The sequence below is a fragment of the Aedes aegypti genome, chromosome 3 (genome assembly GCF_002204515.2).
Source record: "Aedes aegypti strain LVP_AGWG chromosome 3, AaegL5.0 Primary Assembly, whole genome shotgun sequence".
Classification (NCBI taxonomy): Eukaryota; Metazoa; Arthropoda; class Insecta; order Diptera; family Culicidae; genus Aedes; species Aedes aegypti.
This window is the reverse complement of record NC_035109.1, coordinates 142623836-142642680: the sequence shown is the minus strand read 5'-3', so window position 1 is coordinate 142642680 and position 18845 is coordinate 142623836. Positions and strand designations below refer to the sequence as shown.

Sequence of the window (18845 nt, the reverse complement as noted above, 5' to 3'; positions counted from 1 at the left end):
TTGAGCTGTCAGTAGGAACCACTGCCTAGTGAGAACCAGATATGTTTGCTCGTTATTTTTCAATAAGGCTATCCATGAGGACTTTCCGCGATAGGAGTGACAGCTAAAAGTGTGTATGTAACCGAAACTGAAGGGTAAACACAACATGCGAGTGTTACCAGAGCTCAACATTTTCCTTTGTAAGGGTTTATTCATATATTTCATAACGCCAAAAATGGCCATTTTTGATACCCACCCACCCCCTCGTAACGTATTTTGTATGGAAATTTTTCAAATTTTGTATGAGCTGTAACATACCATGGACACCCACCAACCCCCTTCAGCGTTATGAAATTTGTGAATGGGCCCTAATCGAACGGTTACTCCGATCGCGAAATTGTCAAAAACTCACGGTAAACAAAAAACCAGCTGATCGCATCTGTCTCATGCGCCTTATGGGGTTGTATCAGGTCCGTCCCACTCGGGCTCAGATTGGGTACCACCAGGTCCGTCCCACTCGAGCTCAGATTGGGTACCACTTCTAGTACTGCATTTGGTCCCTCGGTAATGCAAACGGTACCCAAGTTTGACAGATCGCAGTACACTTTTCACGACATTCTAGATTACCTTATGAGCCATACAATTTTGGGCAATTGCAAGGGACATGGAGGTCTCTATTTGTCTCTGGTACCACTTCTAGTACTGTATTTGGTCCCTCGATAGTGCAAAAGGCACCCAAGTTTGACAGATTGCAGTACACTTTTCATGGCATTCTAGATTACCTTATGAGCCATAACATTTTGGGCAACTGCAAGGGACATGGGGGTCTTTAATTTGTCTCTGGTTGTATGGGCGGTGTCAGGAGGCTGGTGGCATGAGCCAATGGACCGATGCACGCGTTCATTATTTGACGTTTGAGCGGTGCCATGTTATTGAAACGAATGAATTTGGCACCGCTCAAACGTAAAATTTGTAAACTCGTTTGGTTGGTTTATAATCCTTTTTATAAGACGTTTCGAATCATTTGTTTTCTGTTTGTTTACCAGCTTTGAAACTTTGAAACCATTTATTTACGTTTCTTCAAGCGCCACATTTGGAAGGAGCTTATTCAATAATGGCGTGCAACGAGCTAGCTTTTCAATCTTCCGCAGTAAAATTAAAATCAGCAGGTTGGGAAGAATTTATTTTATTTACTGGTAACATCAGACATGTAACCAGGTCCGTTTCTCTCAGGGGACTGACACGACTGTCATCCTGCATACATTTCGGCTCTTCCTCACATCGTTTTGGTACTTCGCGTTTTGGTACCCACTTTCTGGTCGGTTTGCCCTAACCTTGCTCCTGATTTTCGAGTATACGGCTCATACGCTGTTAGTGCTAGATTCTGGTAATAGACCATTTCCGTCAGACCTTACCCCCTATTTTTATATTTTTCTTCGAAAGACGATTATTTTTAATGATTATTGACGCTTTCAGATCTAATTTATATGCACTCCTGATTTTATTGTAAATTTTTGAAAATTCGAGAATTTACCAATTTTGAGTAGTGCGGCACAGTTGTTTCAACCCTGTGGGTAAACAAAGTGGAGATTTTCCCACAACTTTCAAAACCCCTGCGCTGAGTGTTTGTAGATATGACGAAATGTCAATGTCAAATCAAGCACACGAGACGACACGACAAAATGGAGAAATCTGAGGTCCGATGGGCAAGCTTCGTTGTAAATGAAGCCCATCCTTTACTATTGTACTTATAATAAAAACTTTTACCGGAAGACGACTGCTAATAGACCGTTTTAAGCTTAGCAAGTGATGGAATTCTCCTTGGAAGCATTTCTGCAACGCTGCGGAACGTTTTCTACAAGAGGGGCATATTGGCCGGTTTGTTTTGAAACGTCAAGAATTGGACCGTTTGCAGATTTTTCGGGGAGACCTACGAGAGTGGTAAAATGGGGAAGTATGTATAATCCATTGGTCATATGGTTCCGGAACAGCTTGACGACATAAGCAGCAGATATCAAACGGTAGGGTAAACAGGTATAGGCCCCCCTAAGGAAAAACTGCTCTATCGCAGTGGCAAATCCATTACTTATACAGTTTTTGGTGTCAAAGTGTTATTTACTTAGTTAATCATGCTTTGCATGCAACTTTCTCTTGCCAGGTAGCTTCTAAAGCGAGTACAAGACGTTATCTGCAAACGGTCCAATTCTTGACGTTTCAAAACAAACCGGCCAATATGCCCCTCTTGTAGAAAACGTTCCGCAGCGTTGCAGAAATGCTTCCAAGGAGAATTTCATCACTTGCTAAGCTTAAAACGGTCTATTAGCAGTCGTCTTCCGGTAAAAGTTTTTATTATAAGTACAATAGTAAAGGATGGGCTTCATTTACAACGAAGCTTGCCCATCGGACCTCAGATTTCTCCATTTTGTCGTGTCGTCTCGTGTGCTTGATTTGACATTGACATTTCGTCATATCTACAAACACTCAGCGCAGGGGTTTTGAAAGTTGTGGGAAAATCTCCACTTTGTTTACCCACAGGGTTGAAACAACTGTGCCGCACTACTCAAAATTGGTAAATTCTCGAATTTTCAAAAATTTACAATAAAATCAGGAGTGCATATAAATTAGATCTGAAAGCGTCAATAATCATTAAAAATAATCGTCTTTCGAAGAAAAATATAAAAATAGGGGGTAAGGTCTGACGGAAATGGTCTATTACACATATCGCATTAAATCGTCGTATTTGAATACACTTTTCATTTGTTCATCATTTTGTTTATGGTTTTACGCATCAGCGAGGTATCATTGATGTCTCCTACCCATAAAAACTTTGTTTTGTCCATCTTAAAATAATCAAAACAAGAACACTGGACGCCATGTTAAATCGATGTTGGGATGGTAATTATTGGCTCATGCCACCCCCCTGGTCCCACTCGGGCTCAGATTGGGTACCACTTCTAGTACTGCATTTGGTCCCTCGGTAGTGCAAAAGGTACCCAAGTTTGACAGATCGCAGTACACTTTGAACGGCATTCTAGATTACCTTATGAGCCATAAAATTTTGGGCAACTGCAAGGGACATGGGGGTTTTTAATAGGGTCCTAAAGCCCTGTCCCGATTTTAGTGCCAAACGCTTAAGTTTAGGCCAAAAACACATGTTTACTCAATTTTCCAATGTTTTCCGTTGGTTTAAATCCGAAAAACATTTTTTTTATGTTATTTTAGATTTTGTCACACCCCTTAGCTTAAACTCAAATTTTGGGTGAATTTTGTTTTCCGTGTCCCTTCCGAAATGTCAGATAGGAACAACCCCAGTGTTAAAACTAAAACCCCTGTGGTGTTTTTGTCGACTAAGCGAACGTCAAACATGATCTCAAGTGTCAACCCGGATAAAAAATACAATACAAAAACAATATAACGTATTGGAACAGTACCATTCAATATATTGGAAATACAATACAGTATATTGTGAAATGACAATACAATTACAGTACAATATATTGTTTTGAACAGTTCACTGTATGGTTTATTAGATTTTTGCAATATAATGTATGGGTGGTTAAGTATCGTAACAATACAAATCTAGATATTTTCTCATACATACATTTGGAAAATACAATACGATATATTGTTTATGTATTGTCTTGATTAGCAATTTGTGTATTGTTGTACAATACAAAAACAATTCAACGAACTGTATTTCAATTAGTGGTGAAAAGTATAGAATTTGTATTTTGTATGGATTGTCCCCCAACTTACCGGATATTCGTGCCAAAAGTAGCAAAATAATTTCAACTTTATAGAAGTAAAGATATTTATCATGGTTGCATTCGTCGTTACAGCTAATGTCAAGTGACTTCTAAAAAACTACTTATTTTTACGTTTTGAATATTTTTCATCCAACATTTCTTGCTTTCTGAACTTGTTTTGTTTAGTTCTTTCAGCAAAGCTACATAGAAAAAAGCAAGAATTGTTTTACGCGAAAATAGGAATTTGACCAAAATTGTAAGGTATAAAACCAATTAGAAACAATACAGTGTTCTGTTACAATATATTATATTGTTTTTGAATTGTATATCCAAACAAGAATAATGTTGCTTCGACATTCAATTACAATACGCTGTATTGTATCCAATACGTTATATTGTACATTAATGGTTTATTCCATTCACTGAATGATACGTTTTTATCCGGGAAGGTTCATTTATGGACCCAATTTTAAAATTAATGTTTAAACATGATATAGCCGTTATTTGAGCGGGAAAAATTGCTAAAGTAGTTGATGTAACATGCTCTTTCGTGTTGTTGAATAAAAACAAGATTTTATCGAACATTTTAGGACCCAATTAAACCATAACAAACAATTAAAAAAACAATGATTTTCACAGTTGTTACAACTGACAGTGGGCGATATTCACTTATCGCCCGGGACATCCTGGCTACGAAGAACACTGTGTATCGATATATGGTTGTCATGGGCCTGTAAGAACCATTCTGCGTATGGTAAAAAAAGGAATGTAAACCGTATTTAAAAAGTTTTGTTGTGGTTTGGATTTATGCGGGAACTTTATTTTGAGTGTAGGGATTTTATTCCCGTTTGTCAATTCGCCTGGGTTGAAACATCGCTAAGCTCAACCCAGTCGAAATGACAGTTAGTGTACATATTCACAGCTAAATGAAAGAGAGGCAGATAGAAAATAGTCATTAATGAATAGCATAAACTTTAGTAATTTTGTGACTAATTTTATTTCTGAGTGAGGAAGGTTAACCTTTTCCGTGTTAAAGTTTCCGTGCACGCAGTGCACTCGCGTGTTACGCCTACCCACCCTGAACGGAACCGTGTAAACAAAACTCTGTCAAAAATGCCCTCAGGTTGACCTAACGCGCGTGTAGACCTAATCCGACCAGTACCTCTCTCGTCGTACCCGACGTCAAAATGGCAGTGCAAGTTGGAAAATTTAGTTCGGATTGAGTGTCGTCAACAGGATTTTTCGTCGCAAAAAGGTGAAAATCAGTTCCCGAAAGTGGTAAAATAGTGAGTTTCCGTTGCCAAACACCGTCCGGAAGCGAATGCCGGTTGTTTTGGGTGCGGTGGCTTGCGGACGGCAGCTTGTTGTGCCGAAGAAAAACACCGCGTCCCTGAGGGCGACAATTTTTTTTTTTTCCGATTCGCATTCGCCATCAGTCATATAAGAAGAAAAATTGATGCGGGAGGACATGAATTGGATTCGGGTTTTTGCTAGAAGAGGGTGACAAGTTTTTTTTTCCACTTCCCCGTTCGATGGCCCCTTGTTTTCCCGAATTGAACCGTAAGTTGGATTTTAGTTAATATCCCTACTCGATAAATTTCCGGCAGAAATCTTCAGACGAGAAAATGTTAGAGCTCTTTGTTACGGACGCTTGCTTAGAAGATTGTTCAGCGATGGGGAGCAAATGCCTACTTAAAAATGTTTTCATCTGACGTTTAGAAGGTGGCTTTGCTTTGCTCTTCTCTGAATTTGGTGAAAGGATTGCAACAGCAGGAACTTGCAACAACAATTTTAAGGTGAAAATTTGGCTGTCGTGTCGGGTTTTTATCGTTTCCAACTAGCTGGAATAGCATCTATATAATTACAAAATTAAATCTTGTTTATTTCTGCTGTTGTAGGTATCCATATATTTTCACTGTATGTAGTTTATAATTGCCTAATCATTGAAAATCGGCTAAATAAAAAGTCAACATGCTCTTAGACGCTCCATATAAACATCCCAATTATATTATTTTCAAATTGCATATTGTAATTAATTTATTATATGTGGGCCTACTAGTTTTACTTTGCATAAAGTCAAGGAATAAAAAAAAACGTGATTTAAAATTACTTGGGAGAGCAAGCAAGTTAAGAAGCTAAAACAAAATAACTGAACTCTCCCTAACACGATATCGAGATACAGAACACATATTTTTCAATTTGAAATTTTCATATTTTTGATAAAGTACATTCGAAATAGTAATTTAAATGTGAAAAATAGTAAATTTTTAGCACTTTTATCAACGCGACATTTTTGAATAGTTCTCTAAAATTTTAAATTTTATCGTCCTGAAATGGCTTGTCAACCTTCATTTTACTATCAGTGTAATCAAAACTATCAAACTTATGAACTTAATTCAGAAAGGGTTCAAACGGTAGCTAAGGATAGAACAATCAATTTTGTGTACGAGGCCAGGGCTGGTAGTGAGTTATTTTTTGTCATTTTTTCAACCTGGTCACTGAAAAGTCACTATTTACAACGAAAAGTCACTTTTTTCACTAAAGTCACTACTTTCTTGAATTGATGATGAAAAACACGCCGCTGGTTCAGCTTTTTAAACAAAAATAGCAAAAAACATTATATTTGCTATTCTAAAGACAAACATGATGTGATTAGGAAATTTAAGCAACAAGAATAATGCAGGGGAATAGGCAGTTTGAAAGGAAAATGTAAAAAATTCATTGGGTAACAATTTTTAAGAAAATTCTGGAAAAACTTGGGAAACAAGTAGATGAAAAAACCGAATTTAGTTAATTAATTTGAATGATACTTCATGCAAACCATCGGGGTTCATTTTTAATTTGAACATCTAGTCACCCTAGAAACGTGTTTCTGGTCACCTCTTTCACTGTTTTGTTTTGATTCTGCGTTCCGTTCTACAACGTTCCATTCCACTTTACTCTGTTCCATGAGCTAAATGACGTTTGAACCATTTTTAAGTTGAACGATGTGCAAATTAGCGGGGTACAAATTAATAAGTGTTCAGATTAAATGTGGTCAAACCAACGGGGGTACCCGGTATACCATTTAAATTCGGTTTTTTAACCTATTTATAGGTATTCTACTAAACAGCTCCAAGATTTATTATCATATTGGGAAACAACTTTGGACTTAGTTTTCTGGTCGATGTATTTGAATAAATTTTGGTAAACACCAGAGCCAATATTGACTATCTACTGCAGTAATCTTCAGCTATAGAAGGAACCTTCAACATAGTCTCTGAAATAACGTCAACACCACTCCTCCGGAAGATAAGCAAGAGACTGTTTTGTATATCAACCAAAAACAAAAATAAAGAATTTCTCAGAAATTCGTCCAGGACTTACGCTAAAATTTATGTTACACGGGAAAAAATTCTGTGGTAAAAATTACTATTTTAGCTGACTACGCCCATTCTTGAAACTACCATGGAATTTCAGACCAATTTACTGTGTTTATGGTACATCCCACCACATTACTGGTAAATTTGATAGAAATAATTTACAACAATCTGATTTCGACAACAGACATGGTAAAATCAAGCGCATTTCTGGTCTGCTGAAAATTGTCGGTGCGAGCGTTTAACTTAACCCCCTAAAATGGTAGTTTTTACCGCACAATTTTTTTTTGCGTGTAGGTGTTTAGTAAGGATTGTTCATTTTTTATAGTTGACACCTCGTTTATGCTACAGTAGGGACCCGATTTTGTCAACCCCTCGATGAATTTTAAGCTGACAAAACGGGGAACCTGACAAAATCGGTTCACATTTTTTATTTATGTTTTTCCAATTTTGACGTGGTAATATTTGCATATGAACCGCGTTTACAACCTACATAGACTTTTAAGGGGGCGAGGGACATGGGCATAGCCAGGTTTTTTGTTTATAAAGTAGAAGAACTTCACAACTTCATTCTCAAATTTCGCACCGAAACGATATTTATACACTGCCACTACACCCTTTTTACATGTGCCATAAAACTTTGCAGGGTATCACCCCTAGTTTTTCATAGTAAGCAAAGAAAGGTCCTAAACGCGTCTTGAGTAACGGGTCTATTTAACGTTTTGGAGAATTACTTATTGGAAAAATTCTGAAGATTCGATTCGTAGTGATTCCTTTGATCGACAGTTTTGCTCTGGCTAAGACAACCAGAAACAACCTGAATCCTAGTTCTACATTACCGTTGAATTATCTAAGAATTTCTCTTAGAAAAGGTCTTAGGGGTGATCCAAAAATGACGTCCATCATTTAGGAGAGGGGGAGGATCTATGAAAGTGTGACAGTTCATGTATTATGTATTGGAAAAAGCGTGAGAGGGGGGGGGGGTCTATAATTCCCGAAAAACGATGGACGTCATTTTTGAGTCGCCCCTTAGTGAAATTCCGAGTTATGGAAAAATCTTGTGAGATGATTCCTGTAATCATTTAACAATCTTAGAAATTTTGCAAAAAATTCAGAAGTGGAATTTCTGAAGGAATCTCTAAGACAGTTTTGAGAGGAATTTTGAAACTATCAAAAAAATGTATGTAAGTCCTATGCCAACCTCCATTAAAAATAAGTAAGTTTCAACAAAATGCAATTTTGAAGGGATCCTTTCAAGAGCTTATGGAGCTATTCAAGGCAGAATCTCAATAAAACATTAGGAGAAAATTTTAAAGGAATTTTTCGAGATATTACTGAAGAAAACCCCTAAAGAATGTAACAGGAAGTTGAAGTAAATGAAGTCATTCCTTAAAAATTGAAATTAATGACCAGCGAGTTAAATTTCCAGCACAAACGGTTGACTAGTTCTCTAGATTTGTGCTCTAAAAAAATTGAGGTTTAGCTACGATGCATCTACACCATAAGAAAAATACTTGGAGGAATTCATGAATGAACCTACACGCCTAGTTTCTTTTTCATGAACTCGACCGTGTTTTTTTTTTTGGTTTTTCAATGTTAACCAATAATTGTCAGGTTGCTAAGTAACGAAGCACGATTTACTGATGCTTACTTGAGATCTTATGAAATTCGTTTGTCAACTACTTGGCTGTGCATATCTCCATTGCGGGCTGTTGATAAAACCGTCGAACAATTTCTGGCAAGATGTTTTGAAAAAGACTGACTGTTTTATAATTTACCATGACGTAATTATTGTATAAATGCGTGTGTTGAATACAATCCTTGAAGAATTCTAGCACAAGATTAATTCCCGTAGTAAAATTAGCGTTGGGCGAATTTGTCCAGAACATCGATGTTACTGAATCGATTCAAATTCGATACGTCGAATCGATTCACCGATTTAATCGAATCATTCGAATCGATGTTTCTGAATCGATTCGATTTTAAAGCTCATATGAAAAATTAGCAAAATATGCTCTACAAATAAGACCAAATAAATTTGCATACGATTTTTAAAATTCCTTAAAATGAATAAAATTTGAATTTGAACATTATGTATCAAACACTTCAAGGCGGATGCAAAACTAGGCTTATGCGTCATCAATTCGTTAAAAAATCTTATCAATTTCTACCATACGAATCGAAACAAAAATCGAATGAAGAAAATCGATTCACTCGATTTTGAGTGCTCCAAACATCGATTCAAAAAATCGATTAATCGGAACGAGAAAATCGATTTTCGGAACATCGATTCAAAATCGCCCATCGCTAAGTAAAATTGTTCTATCGTGCAGAAGGAAGAAGGCTTTGCCATTGCCCCACTCTAGCTACGCTCATGCGTGCATGACATCGAACATCATCATCAGTATTAATGTAAACGTGGTAAAACATGACGAAGACAATTTTTTTATATGTTTAAGCTGACAAAATCAGGTAAAAAAGCTGACAAAATCGGGGGCTGACAAATTCGGGTCAGTACTGTATATCTTTTATATTTATTGATAATATTGTAATCGGTTTTATGTCCCTCCCCTTGGTTATGCGACCTTGCCGCGATGGGAGGGCATAATCCATTAGCCCATATGATGGAAACCAAAGGCGTAACCTGTAGTGGTGGTATCACATTTTGGCACTTTTTGCTTAAAGCCGCGTCATAATTCATATGGCATAGACGCAATAATATCTCGGATGTGATCCAACGGACATTCTGCGTCATTGATAGAATTGATGCCCATTTCAAATAATTAATCTATTCGAAGTGGACATTAATACTATTGGTGACGTTCAGTTTGCCTTTTGCTAACCAGAATGATCCGTAGCCACTCTTACTATTAGCTAGCTAGATACATCGTTATCATATACGACGTAGGGAATACTTAGGAACTCTTAGGAAAATGACTAGCAGATTCACTGAGTAGAAATAAGTGGTGACAATCTTATTTTAATATGGTTTTTACATTGCCATAATAAGAAATACCTCTTTTGTAAAAGCGGTATAAATAATCTAATTCCAGCTTCATTTTCGCAAAATTTACAAGTAGAAAGTAGGCGTTGTGAAGCATCGCATTTGCCACCGAAAAGTGAATCTTGTAGGAGACTGTAATAGAAGCCTAAGGTAACTTTACTCTTCAATATTCACTATAAAAATGACTATGAAAAGTAAAACGCTGAGATCGATCATTAGGGTACACTTGCTAGTTTCGAAAAATTGTTGAACAGACAAGGAAAGCGACTTTTTTCTTTAAGGATATATGAACGTAATGACCAATAAATACTTTTAACAACAAAAATGGAATTAACTAGAACTACTACTAAACAGCCTAATTTTGTTAAGACTTGACGACAATTGACATTTAAGATTCTAATCTTACGTAAAAGACAGGAGTAATCAGAATAGCACTTGAATGACAAATTATTCAAAACCATTTCGACTAGACAGTATTAGTAATGACACTACTACACTACTATTTCAAACAAATTCTGATGGAGCTGCTGATTTTCACAATGCTTCCTTTTCTCAGAAGCAAGGGAATATGGGTACTTTTCAAAAACTACCACGTCACAATACTAATAAAAAACAGTGTTCATGTGGGCGCCATTGCCTAGTCCGTCTGAGTATTGGTCCTGGTAGAGGGGAAACTTGGCAAAAGCCAGACCGAGGGTTCAGCCTTGACAAGTTAAGCTGTCAGGCAGCTCCAACTGAATACCATACAAAAAAAAAAAAATATATATATATATTGTAATCGGTTTTATGTGCATCGTTCATTTTTTATTCTACAATATTATGAAAATATAAACTCTTATGAAATGCTATTTTTTTACCCAATCATTTTTATTTAGCAGGATCAAGCGCTCTTAGGCATCATAGCGCCGGATTGAAAAGATTTATTTACAAAATCATAGTTATTTCTTATACCATCAGTGCACCAGTATCCGCTCATGCCCCTATTTCCGCTCACTAGTGTAAAAATTGACTTTTTGTGTCAAAAACCAACATTTTTCGCACCGATATATTCAAGCAATATTAACAACTTTCAAATGAAATCGTCTGCCATTATTTTCATTTGATAAAATAATTCTTTATATTAAAAACACAAGACCTCGTGAGCAGGCATTGCAGAATTCGCTCTCATTTGAGTATGAAGCACGATCAAAGCAAGCAAAGAAAAACATCCCATCTGTTGCGGTCCACGATCGTCATTGTATCGCAAGGTGTAACAAGTCTGATAAATGGAAGCAGCGAGCGAGAGCCCCAAAGAGGGAGCGATGATAAAATCCATTTTTCTCGCTTGTTTACCGTTAAGAATAGGTGTTTTTCTTTGCTGGCACGATAAACAATCCACGAACTTCCAATAGCAACAGTGTCCCCCAGGCTTAGAGCATGTTTAGAGGGGTTTTATCATGCACTACTATCCCCCCAATCTGATCAAAGTTGTAGCAGTATACGATAAACAGTCTCTCATAATGTGTAGCATGTTATGATAGTTACAGAGAGCGATACGTGAGAGATTCTCTCAATTTTCTCAGGATTCAATCCCTGCTCGTGAGCGATTATTGGATCACTAGGTATTTTTGTGTGTTCTTATAACCGCTCGTGCAAAAATTTAAACAAAATTTTAATGACATGTCGATTTTAGTATACAGCCTTCTTTATTACAGTAGTACACTGAGGCAAAAACCTCGCATGATTTTCATAAGATCACACTAATGAACGCGTTTTTTATTATTTTTTTGTTGGTTCATAAGACACTTGTGTATTTCATTCGACGAGATTGAGATTCATAAGACAAGTGTAATTTTTTCATAACAATCAATTGTCAATGTCATAAGAACGCTTATGAACCCCATTGCTCATCATTATGAAGAACCACGTGAGGCAAATTTTCTCATTTCACTATCAGAAATTCAATATGGCTTCCGAAATGGACGTGTTTGCTGATTTGTCGTTGGCTGACTCCGTTTCTAATGCATCAAAGGGTAAATATTTTCTATTTATCATCAATTCCGCTGTAACTAACACTTTCTTTCGAACAGATTAAGGAATTGGATCCAAACAATAAGATTTTAAAATGAAAATTCAAAACAATTTGTATGACGCGTAAGAAATCACAAACCCCCCTCATCCATTAATCCGCCCCTAACGTAAACCTGCAACAATTCAGGCGTTCTTCACAACTTTTCTCAATAATGTTTCGCTGCTATGATATACTTCTTTGCGTTCAAAATAGGTTAGCCAACTAGAGAAAATCGAATTTTCATCCATTTTGTCGTATCGCAAATCGATTCTAATGCTTACAGTAAAGTGCTTTGATCGAATTGCGGCGTGACAAAATGGATGAAAATTTGATTTTCCCAAGTTGGTTAACCTATTTTTCAACGCGGATTAGTATTATTCATTCATTGAAATTTATAATCTAAAGCTCAAATTACACAAGACAGTCTTATGGAACCAAAAATGGTTCAGAACGTAATTCATAAGACTATCTATGGATTTTGTTATCAAGTCAATGATGGTTCATAAGATCATCTTACGAAATTCCTTCGAAGTGTATTATGGAAACAACATCTGCCGAAAACCATACGATGGTCTTATGAATTTCAAAGATTTTTCTTGTGTCGTAATTCCATAAGCAAATCTTATGACAGTCTTACGTTTGCTTTCCTCAGTGATAGCTATGGTTTGATAATAACAAGTATCTGGATAATTAACAAAATTCGAAATAATGCAGTTTTTAGTAAAATCGTCACGAAATCCGTTTACCGTGAGCGAAAATAGGAACATTTAAATGCAGTCACAACTTTAATTTTCCAACATACATTGTTAGAATAATTCAAAGTTATGTGTCAAATCGTACACTTCAGGTTAATTATCAGAACTCCAGATCTGAAAGACTTCCTGTAAGAGCTGGTGTTCCCCAAGGCAGCATTTTGGGACCAATATTATACAATATTTTCACATCTGACTTACCTGAGTTACCTCAGGGATGTCAGAAATCTTTGTTTGCGGATGACACAGGCCTCTCCGCCAAAGGACGAAGCCTGCGTGTCATCTGTAGTCGATTGCAAAAAAGTTTGGATATTTTTTCTTCATACTTGCAAAAATGGAAGATTTCTCCTAATGCTTCCAAAACTCAACTAATAATATTCCCACATAAACCAAAAGCTCTTTATTTGAAACCTTCAAGTAGGCATGTTGTCACGATGAGAGGGGTTCCAATAAATTGGTCAGATGAAGTTAAGTATCTAGGGCTCATGCTAGATAAGAATTTAACTTTCAAAAATCACATTGAGGGCATTCAAGCCAATTGTAACAAATATGTAAAATGTCTCTATCCCCTTATTAATAGAAAATCAAAACTTTGTCTTAAGAACAAGCTTTTGATATTCAAACAAATATTCAGGCCAGCCATGTTGTATGCTGTACCAATATGGATTAGCTGTTGTAATACCAGGAAGAAAGCTCTGCAGAGAATTCAAAATAAAATTTTGATAATGATTCTGATGCTTCCTCCCTGGTATAGTACCAATGAGTTACATAGAATATCCAATGTTGAAACATTGGAACAAATGTCAAATAAAATAATCAATAATTTCAGGCAAAAATCGTTACAATCTTCTATTGCCACGATTAATGCGTTATATGTTTAGGTTAAGTTAGGTTAAGTATATTCAAAGCGTTTTTTTTTTCTCTAATAAGCAGGTGAAATTAACTCACCTGTAAAAAATCTGAACTGCTACGGCAAATGAAATGTAATATGTTGTTAACAAAATGTTAATAAAATCTTAGATTTGTTTTACCAAATTAGGATGATAGTGTTGTCTAATAACACAGAACACCTAGATATAAGAAATAATGAATGTAATGTTAAGAATGATACTAATAAAGAAATTAAAAAAAAATGCAGTCACAAATGCAATTACATAATTTTTTATGAAAGCTTTTCAAATTCTTTTTATTTTGCCGCTGATTAGCTATACTTGGAGCTACATTGTAATACAAAAATAGTATTGATCGATACAAAAGTTATTTTATAATAAAGATTTGAACACATAACTTAACTTAAATGAGCGAAATCTGATGCACTGATGGCACAACTAAGTTAGTTTTGGGGAACCGTAAAACTCGCGGTTTGGTCGAGGTTAAGGAATACAATCAGTTTTGAAAGGGATGGGAATTTTGGGTTTACTCGTTGATCTTCAACAGCAACATATTGTTATTGGTGCTGATCAACGCAGATTGGACATGACGACGACCTGTATCGGTAAAAACAAACGGGTTTCGAGGGGAACAAGTTGGACATCCAAAAAACGGGAAGAGGTATACGATGTGGACAAGCGGAATAGAAACACAAAAATATTATTGTATTTTTTTGTTCCTTGGATGGTCAGCGTTGCTTTTGACCTTATTTGTCTGACTATTTTTTTTGTATGATTCATATGTGTATTTTCGTTAATTCCTTTGCTGGGATTCGAACCCAAATTAATCGTGAGATGTTTTCGATGACTAGCAGCGCCTATCATCCGGACCAAATTTTTTGTTTAAATGAATAAATGTATGAACGACACAAAATAATGTCACAAAATAGTATCTTAACAATATAGGAAATATTTCTAGCAAATACATTAAGTAGGACTATTGGAATTTTGAATGTATTATAGAGATACCGCAATAGTAGGCAAAACGCTATTTCCATTGTCGTATTATTGCGGTATATGCTTTTTCTCAAACATATATATATTTTCTTCAAAATTCAACATCTATCATGTAACTACATCCATCATGAACTGATATACCTGCAACAGTTATTTGTTTTAGAATTAGTATTAAGCATTTCGCACAAATTCGTAGGTGGTACAGTCCTAGACCCAGAGGCGACTCGTAACCTCACTTTTTACCTGTTCTACGAATCTAAAAAAAAACTTATAAAAAACTATATAAAATAACTATAAAATTTATAAACTAAATTTGGCAAATTTAGTTTATAAAACATGATGTAAATGGTTGTAATCTCCCTTTCCAACAAAGTTCTATTTGTTAGATGCTATTTTGTTGCTGAAAATCCAGAATTTGTAATCGTAGAACAGGTAGATTTGAGGTTAGGGAATCGCCACTGCCTAGACCATTGTATGAGGGTTGCCTCCTTCTCGTTTGTTACCAAAGTCAGAAATTCGGGACTAACCTCTAACTCTTAGACAAGATTGACGCATCCTCCAATAATCGAAAGCTGTCCTGGCCACGTCCTTGCGAAAGCTGAGGAATGGGAAAGGATGATTGATTGAACATGAAAGAAATTATTGTTTTCACTACACTTCAAAGTTATTAGTATTTATAAACACTCAATGCAAAAATATTAAATTTTAAAAAAACATTCTAACAGTCACATTTTATCATTCTAAAATGATGAAATTTGAAAGAGCAATTCAGGACAATATGGGCAGTTTTTTCGACTTTCATTTATTTCTTTTTCTTTCAGTGTTCTAACTTGTAGCGTGTCTTGTGCTTCATTCCCTTGTCAGCTTTGGAATGGCATGTTATTTCAAATGAAATTTCAAGAATTTATGCAGTTTATAAGGGGTGCTCAATGAATTAATGTTCTCACAACACTTAAACTGCCGTGAATCGCAAGTCAGTCCCATCTGCATTTTCGTCAAAATTGAGTTGAGTTCAGTTTTCAACATCTTTTCCAATGCTCTTTCAGCTGCACTAATAAAATAAAATGATTTGGTCGGAAAAATTAGGGAAAAACAGCAAGTCAAATTGTCCCATAATGAAAAGTAATCGCATATCAGTCCCAATACAAACTTTCGCACCATGGAACACAAAAATGCAACTTGTTTTGAGTATCTTTATATTTTTCTCGGTAAGATATCATAATGATAAGCAAGTTGTGAAAGTTTCATTAAGATTGGAACATGTTCCAATCCTCTGGATTTTTTTCAATATTTGTATGGAAAACGAGTTTGAAAACTTCACAGCCCATTTTCTCAATGCCTGCTTTTTACAGATGGGACTGACTTGCGATTCACGGCAGTAAAGTAGGTACAAAAGATGCGAATTCAACTAAAACATATTGTTAAGGATGGAAACACTAATAACTAAGACCATTCATTTATCTCGTGCAATGCAAAACATCACTCCTTGGTTAACTTTTCATTTGCGAAAACAGATAGGAAATATAGAGCTAGTGAAGGCAAATCTACTGAACAGAACGTAGAAATTAAAGAAGAGAAGAAATCATCTTCTCAAATTATTTTAAAATACTAGAAACATGGCAGAAGTCTCAGGGCAAAAGCTATTGACTGAAACGGTGATTACAGCTGCTGTCAAAAACGATTGATGTTTGTTTTCATTTTGAAAATCACCGCTCACTATGAAAATATTTTCTTGCATGCAAGTTGATTGCATACAATCACCTGGGCTATTTTATTAATTTGCGTCATTTTGAAAAAAATCCTTGCGATGCTTGAAAATACGACGAATTGAGCTATAATTTGGTAGGAAGTGTTTGAATATCAAGAGAAAACTGTTAATTTAGGGGGAGGCGAAATCCGAGATGGTCGGGGAAAAATAGGACACCCTAGTGCTCTTTCCATCCCATTGGTCAAACCGCCCCGACTACCCCTAAGTTTGTTTTCGGAGTCCACGGTTTGCATTTACTAAGAGTTCTCTACCGATAAAAATCAGAGATATGCCAAGCTTATATTCGTCTCGTACCAAACGAGGAGTGAAATCTAAAATGCGCCATCCTATTGGTCATTTATGGCAATTAAGGGTAGATAACTATTGAGAAATGTCCCAAATTACTTCAGTTCATGGTGAATGCATGGCGGTGAATGCATCACGATCGATTTCTAATACCCTCAAGTGGTTATCTACGAAAAAGCCAAAAAAAAGTTGTACTCGTTGCAAAACTCGATTTTTACAGCACTCGTGCAGTAAAAATTGCCATTATGCAACTTCTTGTGTAAACTACTATTCCGAAACCGTGGATGATTAGTTTATCCACCTGAAGAAGAAGCAAAGTATATAATGATAGGCTAAATTTGTTACGATAGGGCTGGCCTAGACAGTTGTGTAACAATAGTCAGAAGTACATTTGTTAAGGGTTTATTCATAAATTTAATAATACCAAAAATGATCTCGTAACGCATTTTGTATGAATATTTTTCGAATTTTTGTATCAGCTTCAAACTTAAGGACACACACCATTCAGCATTTTGAAATTTGTGAAAGAGCCCTAAAATTGTAAAACGTTTGTAAAACCTTAACTTGTCTGTGCCTTAACTATGCTTGTTCGAGTATATGAACTACAAGTGCTTAAAACTATCTTTTACTACAATGTCCAATGTTGCCGTAGCATGAGTGTATGTGATAGATTTGGGAAACGACTAAATGGCCTTAAATATTGGGTTATAAGTTTGATGTCCTCTGTAGGACTGCGAAAGCTTTATTGATCGAAATACGTCTACCCTCATATTCTTATGTAGGACACCGCAACTTTAACATAACTTTTCATTTGGGCTTTACTCTACACTAAATTGTTGCAACATGAAACGCACTTCCTATCTAACCAAATACAATAAACATATATCAAGGATTGTGTTCCCTTTAACGCAGATTGAACTCGTGAATCAAACATCCGCTGACGGAACATTCCGACCATTTTCTGCCCATTGACGTTGTACTCCATTGGTTGGCTGGCTCTCTTGGTCAAGTTGTTCTAGGCTACGGACCGGGTAGGCCCCGAAAATGGACGACGACGGCGAATACAACGACGGAGACATAGTCTGGGTAAAGCTCAGCTATTGTTGGTGGCCCGGCGAAGTGAAGGCAGGCGATCACCAGACCGAGGAGCTACTTTCCACGCTGAAGCGCCGCCCATTGGCTGTCGTTAAGTTTTTCGAGGAAGACTCATAGTAAGTTTGATAGTTGAGAGTTGAGGAGAAATAGGAGAGATAAAACTGTGTCTTCTTGTGTTTTTCAGTGAATATGTCAAGAACACTAACTTTATCTATAAATACAACTGCAGTAGGAAACACGAATTTCTCAGAAAGGGTTTAGGTAAGATTCCGGAAGACAATTAATCTCAATGCAAACGACTTATTTGAAATGTTTTTTGTAATAGAACAATATCGTGCAAAAAATAAACACATGGAAAAGTTTCCGGCGGACGTAATGCATGCCGAGCGTGCGACCGGAGGCGATCCCAACATTGTCAACTCGAAGGACTTTCTGCCGCAGAAGCGAGAAAGCTATGCAGACATTTTTGGCGATAAGAGCAAAGGAAGAGGTAATGAATGAAGTGTGATTGACTGAACAATGTTATTCATGATTTCAATACTTACAGCTTCTTCGGGGAAGAATGCCAACAAGAAAGTTGTTTCACCCAGTAAAGTTATTCCAGTAATTCCGGTAAAGAAGCATGAGGTCAGGATACTGGGACAGGCTTCTTCATCAACGGGTCTGACCGCAGGTAGTAGAAGTTTTTCGTCTTCTCTGACTTCTGCCTCGTCACTCTCGTCAACGCCGAGGTCTGTCGTGAACACATCGTCGCAGAACTTATCGTTGGACGCCACAGCCGTCAGTAGCAGTAGTCTTGCCTCTCCGGCTCAGATCTACCATTGCCACAAATGTGGCATGGAAAGTGGCCGGCAAAATGTGATAGTGCTCCATACCAGGTATTGTCGCGCTGTACCGATGAGTATTCCTTCGGTAAAAGGT

The 18845-nt window shown here is 36.6% G+C and overlaps 1 protein-coding gene across 6 annotated transcripts in view; it reads left to right on the top strand.

Moving 5' to 3' along the window:
* Positions 1-4895: 4895 nt before the first annotated feature.
* LOC5574875 (titin) overlaps positions 4896-18845 on the top strand; it is a 46884-nt gene continuing 32934 nt past the window's right edge. For 4 of the 6 annotated variants that reach the window (XM_021849396.1, XM_021849397.1, XM_021849392.1 and 1 more), the window contains exons 1-5: positions 4896-4980; positions 17742-18040; positions 18109-18185; positions 18250-18414; positions 18472-18843. In XM_021849396.1, the coding sequence (XP_021705088.1) occupies positions 17874-18040; positions 18109-18185; positions 18250-18414; positions 18472-18843 (781 nt within the window). In that variant the 5' untranslated portion in view covers positions 4896-4980; positions 17742-17873. Of the gene's footprint in view, positions 4981-5091; positions 5286-17719; positions 18041-18108; positions 18186-18249; positions 18415-18471; positions 18844-18845 lie in introns of those variants that run through there. The other 2 variants (XM_021849393.1, XM_021849394.1) reach the window with 2 other exon arrangements.